Genomic DNA, 15,860 nt, shown 5'->3' on the forward strand with positions numbered 1-15,860 from the left:
ACAGCTTCCCTTATTAATGAATTTATTAGTTTTTGGTTTCCCTCTCCCATCAGCATATCTGAGAATACTGAACCATGAGTCCAGAACATTTCCCCCATGGAAAGTCCAAAAATTGAATGTAAAACTTCCTTTATAAGGTATTTTGTCATTAAAAACCCAATAGCAACAATATAAACAAGTTGATGATAGCTCTTACCATCTCCTGGGTCAACAATCTCCACCGTGGTCACTGCAGGGAATTCCAGAGCAGCCAGCACGGGCTCTGAGAGAACCACCTGGAAGGTCTCCGACTGTTCGTGCTCCCCATCACTCATGATCCGCACTCTCCAGGTGGCCCTGATCTGGCCTGGGTTGAACTGCACTTGTTTCTGTGCTTTGCCCTTGAAGTCTTTGTCTTTTTCCGCAGTCCCATCTCTTGTGCCAATACCTTCACAAAAACATGGTATCATTTTCTTAGTTTCACTTTCAATTGGATTATTAAGGTTTTTCTTGTTGTTAACTTTTTGTGTGTTACTTCATCCTGCATGTTACTAGATCCAGGTTTGATTCCACAAAATGGACGGTTGGATATGGGTCCCACAGTGAAAGTGTTCTCCTGTAGGTGTTGGTTGGTTCATGATTCTGTTCTATTCTGACCTCATGATGGTTTTCCTGTATATTCCTTGAGCTATGTTTGTGTTAGATGGAACCTCTTATAAAGCAAGACCCAGTAAATTGATATTCATGTTGTGAATATTCTTAACTCCTACAAATTCATTCAGTCTAAAAACTCTTCACATTTGCTTCTGCATGTATTATATTGCACATGTTATATGATAAAAACATAAAAAAGTTCTCTAACTAGAAAATATAAACCAAAAAGAAACTCGTGAGTCAAGATCAAAGTTGTAAATGGTCAAGCGTAATAAAGAATTACAATGTTCTCTACACATTTACTAGAATGAGGACCCTTAAAAGAATCTAATTCAGTGACTGTCAACAGGACCACATCCAGGTTTTTTCTGGTGGAATACTTCAGAATTCCATGAAACCATATGAACAGAACTGGAGAGCTAAATATATAAGGTTATTATGAGCAGTATGTTTGGCTTACTCTGATGGTTCACTCAAGGTCAACTGCAGTGAGCTGAGGAGGTTGAAGGATCTCTGAGTCTTTCACTACATTACAAGAGGATCTTTACCATTACTATACCATGTACTCAAATCATAGATTATCTATAAATAGTCAACAGTCAACAAATCCAATGTCATAGAAAAATTATAAAATTGCAGTAGTGCTCATACTAGTATATATCCTTAAGTACTGAATCAGAACCTCTTAGTGAGTTGAGTTAATAGAATAATTTTCAAATATATTTCTTTAAACATTGGCATTTTGAGAGAACTTGGTAGGAAAGACAGACTTAAAAAGGGAAAAATAAAATCTTGTGACTATTAGAATTAAAAGTCTGAAAAATAAAGTCTTTGTAACATTTCTTATTTAATTGAAACAATTTTCTTCTTAGAGAGTGGTGCTTATGTAAGATTAATGTGACTATTTCTTCATCTGAATACATTACTGTTAGTCTCATCTTAAAATGAAGATGAAAATATTTCATTAAAATATTTTCGTTTTATAGATCTCAGAAAAAATATAAATATTGCATTTTTTTCAATAGTAGGTAAAACATCTCTTTAATGTCAGGAGGAAAAAGGGTACAGAACTAGGAATCCCAGCACTACATATTTTGTTGAATGTTGCAGACTTCCTGTTGGCTCTCTGGTTCCTAGGGCACACAGACAGGTTGTCAACACCTATTGGGTCCACCATGATTCACTGCCAAGGTGATGATGAAAGGAATCATTCTCTCTGAGGTTCCAGCACACGTGCTGCTCATTGACTCATCTATCCCAGTGGCATGGGCCAGCAAAGAATCTATTATTTGGTCTCTGATAACTACTGCCCACTTTTCTGTTTTGCTTTGTTTCACCAACAATGCATTATTTTCCTAGAGATTCAAAAGGCAGTTAAAAACAAAAAAGGAATGAGTACAATACAAGGAATGTCCACTAGTTCCAACTAGTCGTCCTTACTAAGTGATAATCAAGTTACCCAACCTAATAAAACATACTGTAATACCAAATCTCATTGTTGCTGCTAAAAACACATATAATTTTTTGGGTGGATTTTATAAAATATTCCCAATTGAATGTTGGATGTAAATTATAAATAGGCAGTATTGTTGATTCTCCAAGAAAGAGGAATGGACTTTTATTTCTTTTTTTTTTTAAGATTTTATTTAGGGACACCTGGGTGGCTCAGTGGGTTAAGCATCTGCCTTCGGCTCAGGTCATGATCCCAGGGTCCTTGAATTGAGCCTCGCATCAGGCCCCTTGCTCAGCAGGGTGCCTGCTTCTCCCTCTGCCTGCCACTGCCCCAGCTAGTGCTCTCTCTCTCTCTCTCTCCCCCTCATCTCTCTCTGATGAAAAAAAAAAACCAACAAACAAACCTTAAAAAAAGATTTTATGTATTTATTTGAGAGGGGAGAGAGAGAAAGAGAGAGAGAGAGAGAAAGCAAGAGCACAGGAGGGAGGGGCAGAGGGACAAGCAAACTCCCCGTTGAGCAGGGAGCCCGATGCGGGGCTCGATCCCGAGACCCTGGGATCACAATCTGAGCTGAAGGCAGATGCTTAATCAACTGAAAAACTGTGTTTTGTGTTGTCTGTGTCTTTTGTACTTTTGCATTTATTCTCTTTTCTCAAGGCACAAGCTATTTTTTTTTCTTTTTTTAAGATGTTATTTTTTTAAGTAATCTCTACACTCAATATGGGGCTCAAACTCACAAACCCAAGATCAAGAGTCACACACTCTTCCAACTGAGCCATCCAGGCGCCCCTTTATTTTGTGGAAAAAAAACTTGTGGTCTTAAACTGTTGATATGCTTCTCAAACATGAGATAAAACTAAGAAGGACAGGTTATATTTTTAGAAAGTAAAATAAGACTTAGATGAAATACTAAACTTGCTTTGGATCAAAAATAAAGATTTCCTTTTTATAATTAACATGCAGTACCTATTCTGAGTGTAGTGCTAATCTATCTTGTTACTTAACAGTGTGATCCATGGATCAGCAGCATAAGAAACATCTGAGAGCTTGTTAGAAATGCAGAATTTCAGGCTCTACTCCAGACCCCCTGTATCAGAATCGACACTTTAGCAAGATCCAGGTAAATCTTATGTGCATTAAAATTTGAGGGTAGACAGACACACACTACTTTATATCTCCATAGGGCCCTTTATATAGGTGCGCATTTTAATAAACAATGAAGAAATGGCCTATAGACTGTGAAGAACACAGATTAGTCCACATTTTAATCTAATGTGGTAGATGAGACAAGTCAAGTACACACAATGCTCAACAAATGCTCTTTCTTGGAAATACAGATATTCAGCTGGTAAACCATATATATTATAAATAACATGATTAGATTGGGCAAAAAGAATTCTGGAAATCAAAAAGCTTACAAATTGGGCTTAAATATATGCTTTTATTTTTCAAAGAGAATTCATTATTAAACAAAACATATTACTTCGATTTACTAAGCGAAACCACAATTGCATCTTTTCCTCTGGCATACAAAAATGGCATGGAGGTCAAGCAAGGTACTTTTGGAATGAGAGAGCAGATTTCATTACCCTACCTCGACCACATAGCAGCAATGGGATCATAGGCAGGTTATGAACTTCCTCAGTTGTGGAGGATTTAAGAAGCAGCAGGGTGTGATAGTTCAGAAAGCTAGCCGTGGGGCCAAATCTCGGCTCTGCCCCTTAGTAGCTCTGGGCATATGACAACTTTTCTGTTTCTTTAACCTGCATAATGGGGGCTATCACGACATTCCTTTTATGAGGCTGACTATGTAAGGTATTGGGAACTAGGGCTGGCACATCATAAGAACTCAATAAAATTTTAGCTATTATTGCCCGCTCATAGTCCATTATGTTACACGGTGTCTGGCACTCAGTAAGCGCTCTAGAAAATTAGGCTGAGTTAGTGAGTAACTAAGTTGTAAGGAGTAAAAGACAAAGGTGAAGTACCTAATGTGCTTAATGAAGTATCTATTTTTTAGTAAATGCTTGATAACCGGTAGCAATAAGACCTTTGAAATTCAAATACCTTTATAAAATGCACAGACATATTTAATTTATTAATGTGTTATATTGGTTATAAAATGAATCATCATCTCCGAGAAAACACCTATATAGATTTCATGTAATTCATGATTTACTAACTGTGCTCCTGAACGTAGTGATAGGCTGCCTTTAGGTATCATGCAAACTATCTAATTCTAAAAGTTCGTAAGTGAAAGTGGAGGTTTTAGGAAACAGGAACATGAAACACATTCACTGTAGAACTTCTTGGAGGCTACCCTCCTCTTTAATCTGACTTCCATTCTCTGTCCCAGCTTGAATGCTATTGACATCTTCAGTGATTGATGGGTGTGGGCCACACACGCAAGTCTTGCCAACTTCCTATCTCCCCAGGTTACTAAGTAACATGTGAGGTTAACCAAGTAGAGCTAAAGAACCTTTACAGAATGGCTGGTGCTCATCTCAACACAGAGGAAATAACAGTTTGTGGAAAAAATAACGTCAGGAGAAAAAAAGCGCTCTTGTTTGACATTTTAGGATTCTGCTTTAAAAAAGAAAATGAAGGTGGGGCGCCTGGGTGGCTCAGTTGTTAAGTGTCTGCCTTCGGCTCAGGTCATGATCCCAGGGTCCTGGGATCCAGCTAGCTTTGGGTGCCCTTCTCGGCGGGAAGCCTGCTTCTCCCTCTCCCACTCCCCCTGCTCGTGTTCTCTCTCTCTCTCTCTCTCTCTCTCTCGCTGTCTCTCTCTGTCAAATAAAGAAAATCTTAAAAAAAAAATGAAGAGAAGAATGTGAAAAGATAGTTTTAAAAATATCTTTCCACTAGTAACTTTCCCATGACTTTCAGTGGACTCTGTGTAAGTGAGTAAACTGAACATACCCACCAGGAATTCAGGCAAAATGCAAACAGATGAAGGCATCCTTAAGAATTGCTAAGGTTCTCTGTTTTTTCATAATTATTTTCCCCCATATTTTCAAGCACAAAGAACACTGAAGGCTCATCACTCGCTGACAATAAGTAAAACAGGATCAGATTCCTGATCTGCAGAGCACGCGTATGTGTGCAGAGAAAACATGTTTCTAAAGAGAGAGCAGTAAGAGCGTTCACAATGCTTTTGAGGGTTTGACACAGAGTGGAAATGACAGCTGAGAAGAGGTACATGTGAATAAAGATGGAAGCAGGGCTGTCCTGACTGCAGGAGGTCTGCAGGTGGATCAGCACCCCTTGAGCAAACTAACCTTAAGGGATCAGCAGAGCATAGTGTGAAAATCTCTCCTCTACAGTTAACTTTAAAAATAAGGGGTAATTAATATCCGGCATCCAAAGGTCAGAAGGAACAAGGTGGGGGGTGGGGACTGTGGACGTACACTGTGTGTACATGGGTGAACAGGGATCTACTCTTTAAGGCTTTTGAATTTCACGGGCCAGTAAAATTTCAAATAATTGTTTTCCAGACTAACACAGGATTGCCCAGTTTTAATTTTTTTATTGCCAACATTTTCCTAGATTCCTACCTTAACTGCACTCTCAGTCAATGAAAGCTCCTTTACCTCGAGAAAATTCTATCAGCCTAGATGTCTATAAAACATATGGTACCAAAAATAATATATTGCTTGGGGTGCTATCATTTTTCATCAATATGCCAATTTTTTTGTGCCAACTGTATTATTGCTTAAAATTACCAATATACCTACTCTTCTCTATTTTGTGCCTGCATGAAATCGAATGTGAAAACTTGAATTGGGCTTGTAAAAAAGGCTTTATTCTTTGCTTTTGACTCTCCGTTTTATTTAAAAGTTACGTAAAGCAGCAGAAAATGACTAGTATTTAATATCTTACTGTTGGTCCTGAAGTCACAATGTACATCTTTTATGTAGTGCTTTTATGTAAACTTTTCCTTACCGAGCAAAGCACTCCAGTGCAACAAATGGTAAATTACACCTCAACGCCTAATAGGTTACTGAATGGTTTTTCACTTATTAAAGTGGCCCTCATATAGATTTTATACTGACATTTCTGCAGATTTTTATCTTATGGTTAAATTACAGATTAGCCTAAGCCTCTTCTAAGGGCTAGTGACATTTACAATTTTTTAACTTATGAGCGATTACTGCCATTTTTGTATGGTTATTTACATCAGAGAAAGATCGTATGTAGGTAGAAGGTTTGGAGAGGTATGTTAATTGGTTACACATTTCCTATTTTTGCAGCCTTTTGTCTCTATGATTTAGCCTTGACATGAAACTCTTGGCATATTTCTTTAAATGTCAACATCTCCCTAAACTTTAAAACTAGAGCAGTAAACGGAACATATTTTAATCATTGTAAAATTATGAACTTTTGCTAGAAAAAAGGGGATTTTTTTGACAGAAGTGCAAATTAAACTTACTTATAAATGAAGTCTCTCCCAAGTAACCTCTACGTTTAAGAACGACATCTAGAAATTTGGAGTCCTCATTGATCAGGTAATATTCCTTTTCAAAGGAGATCCATGCCCAATTCAGACGAAAATGCTGCTTGATTAATTTGTTTCCACCTGGAAAACAAAAATTTAAAGCCCTAAATCAGTGCTTTCTTGAATGAATGACCTTAAAAATTCCACAGATGACTTTACTGATGCAACATTAAGAATCGCTATAGTTACTTGGTTTGACATGCAACTCCAGAATACATACCCGGAGATATAGCTTACTGTTCAGCGACTGTCATACAAAAATACAACAGCTGATATAATCCTTCACAAAATCCCTTGATGTTTAGAAGGCAAAGTGGGTAGTGGGGAAGGAGCACACAACTACCAGAAGCGATTTCCTTTAAACACAATCAAGTATCCGAGTTGCAGGATGACCTACTTTCCACAAGGTGCCACCGGAGAGCAAGTTTTTCTATTAAAGAAGGCTGCAAGTCTCTCATTTGTGATGTTAAAAACACACTTCACCAATACCTTTTTCTGGTTCACCGAGCAACTGGGGGGAAGGCTTTAATTATAACCACTTAAGAAAAAACAAATATCCCTTCTTCGCCTCCCTTTCCCACTATACTCCACTCCACTCCGTAGAGCAAACAGCTCTTTTCATTGATTCCATTCTACTCTCAAGATAAGGCTCTCTCCTCCCACCTCCCCACCAAAATGGAGCTGGCTGCCTATGAGGAGAAACCGAGCTGTGTGTGATCTCTCTAATGTGAAAGCTGTGAGGCTAGGAAAATGAAAGGAGAAATGGTTATCAGCTGATCACTCTGCAGTATCCCTCCACTTCCTTTGATCTACACCAATTATTTCACAGTAAAGTGAGGTTTATAAACAAAGGCACTGGTAATTTCTTTTAAGTCTTTCTGGAAAAGGGTGGGAAAAAGCCCAAATAACAAACACAGCTAGAGGCACCATTTTAATTCTAGTTTCTTCTGAGTTCACATAGAGAGAGCTACCCTAGAAAAAAAAAATGAGACAGGAAAACACCAAAACATCAGAACTTTAATGGACTGAGGGCAAAAAAAAAAAAAAAAAAAATCTGCGCAAGGGGAAACGCAGTGAGTGAACAAGTCCACGAAAGAATGTTCATCTTGGCTAGAAATTTTTAAAAATAAAAGTCACAGCGACTTTGAGTTCTCAAATGACAAGTACCAAGGATGAAGGAGAACACCCAGTGCAGCAGAATTATGTAGGGAAATTGGTTTTCTTGTTTATTGTTGTTTGAATTGTAAATTAGCACAAGCCTTTTAGGCAGCTACATGGCAACAGAGACAAAAAGATGTTGGTACCATTTGATCCTGTAAGTCCTTCTGTGGAAGGAATAATTACAAAATATATTTGTAAGGAATTCTTTGTTGCAATTATTTTCTATAATAGGCTCCCAAACCCAAAAAGTTTTTGAGCTTTTGTGGTACATCAAATCAATAAAATATTACCCAGTCATTAAACAATAAATGTGAAAATTTTGTTGGAATCCTTATTAAGACACTTCGAGACACAGAAACAAATGGTATTGATGCCATGAATGAAGTAGTTTGTAAAATGAGGCATTACAAATGTGGCGCTCCTCGGTGTGTTAAACTGACAGGATTATGGACTGTCCCATTTTTAGTTCGTTTTTTAGATAGAAAACATAAATGGATGGAGAGCAGGAAGTTCACGCCACATTTTGTCCTTGGGAATTTTTTATGCCCACCATCTCCTAGACACCCGGGGCTGTTGTGGAGAGGAGAGGCCATGGCGGCGGGTCGCCTCAGCCCTGAAGTCCAAGGCCTACTTCATTTCCCATCTGCTGTCTGACTCGGAGCAAGTTTCTTCCCTACACCTCCGTTTCCTCATCTGGAGAGCCAAAGGACGGGGATATTAATTAATGCCTGCATCCGGAGCGCGAATCTAGTGAGATAAGCCAGGTGGGCACACAGTACCGGGCAGCACGTGGAGGGCCGCGTCCCGCAAACGCCAGCTCGGCAGCTCGCTCCCCGGCCGCACTGCGCATGCTCAAATCCAGCCCACGTGCCCAGACTACCGGTGATCCGCCTGAGATCCGCCTGCACTTGGCTTGCCTGGTCTCCCCGCAGCTGCTGCGCGCATCAAGGCCGGCCATCCTTGCGATTTCCAGTGTCATCTTGACCTACCCTGTCTTGTCCCCGTTGCTCTTTGCTCACTCTCCGATCCAGCCAGGAGCCTGCTGCTCCATGGATTTGCTAGCCTCACCCACTCCTCCTGTCACCTCTGTCGTCTGGCCTAAAATGACAGCACGTCATTCTTCTGCTCACATCTCCCACTCCTCACGGGCTCCCTCTACCACCTCCCTCATGAAGCCTCCTGCACAGACTCCAGCCCTCTCCTCTGGGTGTGATTCTGCCCCTGCTCACTTATTCATTACTTTGCAGTTTTGCGCATTAGTGGATATCCTCTCCTATTGCTTAATTGTACAGATTTACTAATTGTACTAAATTGTACTAAGTTTTGTTAGAGATTGAGAGTGGCCGTTCATTCTTTTACTAATGCCAACACTTCGTTTTACTGCCTTTAAAAATACCTTTTAAATTATAGTGTTTATGTCCTACTACTCCTTGGAACATTTCTTCCAGAAAGTAATAGACAAGAAAGACTAGAATAACATTTAATCAGCGGAATTAACACATAAGACGTTTCTAATTTCTCAACTAATTATTACATGAAAACATCTTTATGCCACACTTCTCCTTTAGGCTGTGGCTCCATCAAGTCCTAGATGTTTCTTCAGACTTCTTGTCATGCTAGGCCAAGCCATTGGTTGTCCATCCTAACATCTGCAGCCTCACAGCCTGACCCTGCTATAGGGGAACATCCAGTCACCCCAATTTCTCAGCGTTTTCCGAATAAGGTATGGGCTCTTGCGTGCGCTAGGTCTTCCGCCCCAAATGCCTTTAGCTTTTCTGCTGCTAGGTTAGTATGCTGTGTGTACTTCTCCACTCAGAGTAATTGTAATTCTTTTTTTTTTTTTTTTTTTTTAGGATTTTATTTATTTAAGAGAGAACAAGAGCGAGAGAGAGCTTGAGCAGGGGGAGGGCAGAGGGAGAAGCAGATTCTCTGCTGAGCAGGGAGCCCCATGCCAGGCTCCATCCCAGGACTCTGGGATCACGACCTGAGGCCTGAGCTGATGGCAGATGCTTAACCGACTGAGCCACCCAGGCGCCCAGGAATTGTAATCCTTTATCCACATGCCTGTGTGTGCTTCATCTAACTGCCTGAGCTCCTCAGGACAGGTGTGGTCAACTTCATCCTAGTCGCCAAGTCCAAAGTAACGTCTGCTACACAAGGAGGACTGAAGAAACCTGCGGAGTAAGTATGATTTTTAGGAGTCGAGTGGCTACTTTGTGACTCCTGCTTGTTTCATTCCTTTTTTTCGTAACAGTTTTCAGCTTACACAAAGCACATAACTTCAGTTTTGACCTGAGACTAATAATGCCTGACCTCTTCAGTAACTCTTGTGGCTCAACAAATGAATTTTAGTTGATAGTTCTGGATACTTTATTGTTATCTCTTTCCCTTATATCCAAAAAGAGATCACTAAGCACACAGTTTCTCTAAATTTTGACGCTTTTTAGGTCATTGTAAGATCTGACTCTATCCTTTCCTTGAGTATTCCAGAAAATATCACACCTCTAAGTATTACATGTTTTAGGAATATGGAGTTCATGAGGCTTTCCCTTGACTATATAAAACAGCCCCAGTGCAAACTGCAGCAGGCTCTAGGCCCTTTCTTCGGATTCATTTTTCTCCACAGTGCTTTCTATAACCTCATACCCTATATAATAGGTTTACTTTTTTGTCTCTTCACTTGTCTCCCTCTTTCGCAACTCATGATCCAGGAGGGCAGGGAGTTCATTTTGCTTAACTGTTATAGAAATGCCTCCTCAATGAATTAAGACACTCTACCATCTCTGTTGAAGGAAATTTAGTAGTGCTTCATTTCTCAGCCAATATAAATGTCCTACATAAGTGTAACATAACTCTCTGGGTACTGGGTCTTTTGCTTGAAAAAAAAAGTAATTGTTTTTAATAATACCCTTTCTAAAATGTCCTGCATACTTCTATTCTTAAGCACTATGTGAAGGCTTTAAGTGATTACCTATGAATGTAAATCACTGGGATTTGTGTTTATCTAAATTACACCTGCAGGGGCTATTGATGACTCCAGGCCTTTTTAACCCTTCCCTTCCATTATGAAGTAGCTTGGATGGTCTTAGGAATAGCTAACTTCATCTCTACTTACAAATGTATAAAACATTTTTGGGTTGGTGCTTATATTCTAGAAGGATGAAGGTACCAGGTTACTGGTTAATCAAGGGTTTCGAGTGAGACGCAGCTGAACAAGTTTGCCAGGATTTCATATGTCCGCTGCTTTGAAATTTTCCTTGAAATAAAATTCACAGTACCGAGGAACTTTGCTTTGTGAGACCATGACATGCTCTAGGGTAATTGTTTGAGATGCTTAGCATTCACTCTAAATCTGGGCTTTTTAAGTACATATTTTGCTAGAGAATATGAAGTTAAGTGTATAAAACTTAATGATGAATAAATTAAATGCTACATCACCTCTGATTTAATATACATACAAATCCTATTGAGTTTTGGAATTTGTAAAATCTAAAGTACTATTTCTCATGCAGGAGCAGTACAGGGATCTGAGGGACTAAGCTGCAGTTTATTGCAATTCTTGTTATTAAAACTGACCTTGCACAACTGAACTCTGTATTTTATCTAAAGAATGAAAAGACATATTAATTATTCATTTATCACATGCCACGTAAACTCTTCTAGAACCTTGATGTGTGGGAATAATAAATGTTAATACTTTGAGTAACAATAGCTGCAGCTTACTGAATGTGAAATTAACTTAAGAAATTGACAAATTTTTACTTCAATTTCACTTATGCTATTATTTAATTTTATTTTTATTTCTTACTTTTAAAAATTATTTTATTACTTATTTTAGTTTCTAAAGCAGACTGTCATCTGTAGCACCAAGGAGCAAGTCTCAGCGTCTCACTGGAAACAAACTAAAGTCCCTAACTGTGTCATAAATCCATAGAACAGGTGCTTGACAGCTGATAACCACACTCTCATAGGCATTGTCCCCAAACCCTGACACTAAAGCCATTAAGGGTTTGATGAAAAGACCTCTTTTGAACTTCTCCAGCTGGTCTTTAGGATTCTTCATTTTTTTTTTCAATGGGAACACAAGAGTTTTTTTTTTTTTTTTTTTAGAATAACAAAGAATCACAACCTTCAATTAGCCTTCCCTAGGAACACAGAGCTGCCCGGTTTCTCTAAAGACAAAGTACACATTTTCAATTCAAAACTAATGTCACACCTCTGACTTGTCTTGATGAGGGTAATTTCTGGGTGTCCATTTAGCTTTGACAATTTTTTTTTCAAAGATGTTTTCACAAATATTTTTCTTGGAGAAAAGTTAGTTGCCGATAGAACATAATTCTATTTTAGATGTTTCTAGCTTGCTCACGTTTCATTTGCCCAGAATAAAGTTCAGACTGAAAGCTGAACTGGCAATCAACGATGCAGCCATTTTAAAAAGCTGAATACTGTCCTTTAAACCAGCAACAGAAATAGATATTTATATTAGAAAAGACTAAAGCAACAATATTACCTAATTTACTGGGAAAATTAGGTAATTTGAGTTTTCTTTAAATTTTTTATTGTTGTTAATCACCATACATTACATCATTAGTTTTTGATGTAGTGTTCCATGATTCATTGTTTGTGCATAACGCCCAGTGCTCCACGCAGAACGTGCCCTCTTTAATACCCATCACCAGGCTAACCCATCCCCCCACCCCACTCCCCTCTAGAACCCTCAGTTTGTTTTTCAGAGTCCATCGTCTCCCCCTTCAATTTACTCCCCTTCGAAGATTCTTCCCCTCCTGCTATCTTTTTTTTTCTTAACATATATTGCATTATTTGTTTCAGAGGTACAGATCTGTGAGTCAACAGTCTTGCACAATTCACAGCGCTCACCATAGCACATACGATAATTTGAGTTTTAAGCGTTCTTGTTCTCTTGGAAGGCAAGGAACATGGTTAACAACCCTGCAGCTTCCATCAACGTCTATGTTATTCATTATGGTGAAAATCAAAAACTAAAGCTAAAAGAAGGGATGTATTTCATTTTCATTTCTGTGCTAGAATGGTCTTTTTTTTTAAGTTTATTTATTTATTTTACAGAGAGAGAACGTGAGCAGGGGCAGAGGGAGAGAAATCCCAAGGAGACTCCTCACTGAGTGTGGAGCCCCACGCAGGGCTCGATCTGATGACCCTGAGATCATGACCTGAGCTGAAAACACGAGTCAGAAGCTTAACTGTCTGTGCTGCTCAGGCACCCCTGGGATGATCTTTTAAACTTTGCTTTGCCTTAGAATCTTCCATACAACAAACTTTGAGAGCTCCTGGATTCCTGTCCTCTGGCCCTTCATCTGGTGGATTTCAGTTTACTGAAAACCCTGGATGCAGAGCTGAAGTCAGCTTGGCTTTGAAACATCCCTCCCCTTGCCCCCGAGAGTGGACATTCAGAGATGGGAGATGGCATAAATACATAGATAAGTGTATAAGCTAAAGATTGACAAATGCTGTGGGAGTTCACAGAGTGAGGGATTGCTTTAACTTGAGGGCATCAAAGACAAATTCATAAAAGAGATGGTGTTTAAATGGGGCCTTAAGTACAGGGTAGTATTTGGACATTTACAGAGATGGGGGAAGGTGTTCCTGGAAGATTAAGTATAAGAACAGAGATAAGAAATCCAGTGAGAAGGAAACTTCAGGGAATTCAGTTTGGTAGGAGTTCAGGACATTTACTAAATATTCATTTCCTTCTCTTTTTTTTCTATAAAAATATAAATAGTAATAGTAAAGACAAAGAGGAAGGGATCAAGATGCTTTAAAATCTGCCCCAAGCATTGGGGTGGGGGGTGGGCATTCATCCTGCTGCAACCCTGCCCCCTAGAGATGAAGAATCTTGAAGGCTCCTGGGCCTTAGTATGACTGACAGAGCTCCTGAAGAACTGGGGCGGGGGGGAGACCCAAAAAAATTGTCAGTAAAGTATATACTTTCGTAGGCTACTTAATAATTCCAATGGTTGTTTTTGTTCAATAGTGACTTTTGATAATGGATGTATCATTTTCTTCCTTCAATCTCAACACCCACCCCCCACATGCCACCACGTTCCCACTGCCTTATGCATTCTGAAAAAGCATCAGCACAGAACACAGTGTCAGATTCACAGATGCAGAGACTAGATAGAGAAATGCATAGAAAGAGAAGTAGTGTGCCAAAGACCCAGAGAGAAATATGCGTAGCACATATGGACCGCAGGTGGTGTGGTCTTTTAGGCTATTCTCAGGAAAGGCTCCTATAAGCACATCTTTCAGAACCAAAACCATAAATGGAGCTGCGATAGCTTGGTCATTGTCACATGACCTGCAGGGAGTGGCACTGGGCATGAATTAGTTCACACTTTTCTGTAGGATTTAAGATAAGAAGTTGCCAGATAAGGTGGAGGTAGGGATGGAGCTGGCAAATAGATCAATGTTCACATTAGAAGCCAAGATCACAATTCACTTTCTTACATGGAGTTTTGCTCCTTAGGGACCTGATTTATATACCCATCATGGTACATGACAGTATTTGTACATGAGATTTCCAAAGAGTTGCATTCCTATTCATCCACTATACCAGAGGCTGATATACAGCTGATGCCCATTATTCCTGGATTTTGTATTTGCAGATTCGTCTACCCACTAAAATTTATGGGTGACCCCAAAGTCAGTACTCGCAGGGGTTTTGTGCTCATCTGTGGATACTTGCAGAGCAGCTTTGAAGAATCTGCCTCACCTGATGCTCTGCCTTCTTGTTTCGTACAGTACACTAGGGTCCTTTTCACAGTCTACTTAGTGCCAAACTTTCTGCATTTTTGTACTTTATGTTGGTGAGTCCATTGATTAAAATATCCCACAATCATAGAGCCAAAGTGCTGTTCAGTTTTCTTAAGCACAAGAAAGCTGTGACGTGTCCTATGGAGAAAATACATGTGTGACATAAGTTCTAGAGCTTGGCTGTGTGTTTAATGTCAACGAATCTACAACATATATCAAATAAGATACCTTTCAACAGAAACACATGTCAAACAAGGGTATGTATTGACCGGATAACAAAAGGTTGCGACCAGAAGCTTGCAGAGAGCCTTCCCCTGTGTTTCCCCAAGGAGCAATCGTTCAGTATTTGCAGCAATTTTATAGAACATGACTACTGCAAATAACAAGAATCAGTGTACTTACTCAAAACACGCTACAGTAAGTTAACCCTTTGGGACAAGACAAAACAGAGCACAAGGAGTGGAAAAGTGTTCTGCATCCACACACGTTCCGCCTCCCTTTAGTCAACCCTAGTACAGAAGCAGGAGTGTGAACTGAAAGGAACCTTCGCCGCCTTGTTGGATGGGAAGCGGTGGCCTCCCTCCCTGGACAGGACAGCATTAGTCTGCAGACACAGTGTGGCTCATGTGTAAAGGGTATACTGGCTCCCGCGGGGCTGCCGGCCATGTTCTCAGAATATACAGAGAGAATTTACAGGATGATTTTTTTTTTTTTTTTTTAAGTAGGCTCCATGCCCAGCGTGGGGCTCTAACTCACAACCTCAAGATCAAAAGTCACATGCTTTCCAGACTGAGCCCGCCAGGCGCCCTGCTAATTTTTAACCTATAGGAAAACAGTACACACCAGATGAGTTCTGATGCAGAATACCTCCAAATCCTGCTAGAGAATCTTAGGATAATTACAGGGATCTCGGTTTAAGCCTATCCCCCATCTGGGATTCATGCCTATCTATGTTTGTTGGCGGAACTGGAGTAACAGACCCCATGGAAGCTGATTTACTTGGGTTCTAAGGAGCCTCTGGAGAGAGAGCTCATTGTTACAGACCTGGATGCGTCAGGCACAATAATGTACATCTCTACAAAGTCTTAAACATGAGAGCAAAGTAGAGAGTCAGAGTACAGAGTAAGGGTGTTACTCATCTCTAATTCATGCCCAGGCTCCTAAATGAACTTTTGGTTCCCATGAAACGAGTAAACCATGAGTGGAAATTTAAAGAGATACTTAATCTCTTTCATACCAGGTTCCAAGCAGCACTCTTTTGGACATCCTTTTCATTGGATACACAGTAACGGAAAAGTTCGCCACTGGCTCCCACTCCTGGTGGCTCCT

The 15,860-nt window shown here is 39.8% G+C and overlaps 1 protein-coding gene across 1 annotated transcript in view; it reads right to left on the reverse strand.

Moving 5' to 3' along the window:
- The window catches only part of FREM2 (FRAS1 related extracellular matrix 2), a 155,498-nt gene that overhangs the window by 75,224 nt on the left and 64,414 nt on the right, over positions 1-15,860 (reverse strand). Inside the window, exons 3-4 of the mRNA XM_025874881.2 lie at positions 6,516-6,662; positions 197-427 (exon numbers count right to left, since the gene is read on the reverse strand). Of these exons, the coding sequence (XP_025730666.1) occupies positions 197-427; positions 6,516-6,662 (378 nt within the window). The remainder of the gene's footprint in view (positions 1-196; positions 428-6,515; positions 6,663-15,860) is intronic.

This window comes from Callorhinus ursinus, unplaced genomic scaffold, assembly GCF_003265705.2.
Source record: "Callorhinus ursinus isolate GAN/ISIS: 27379988/994484 unplaced genomic scaffold, GSC_fseal_2.0 scaffold7, whole genome shotgun sequence".
Taxonomy (NCBI): domain Eukaryota; kingdom Metazoa; phylum Chordata; class Mammalia; order Carnivora; family Otariidae; genus Callorhinus; species Callorhinus ursinus.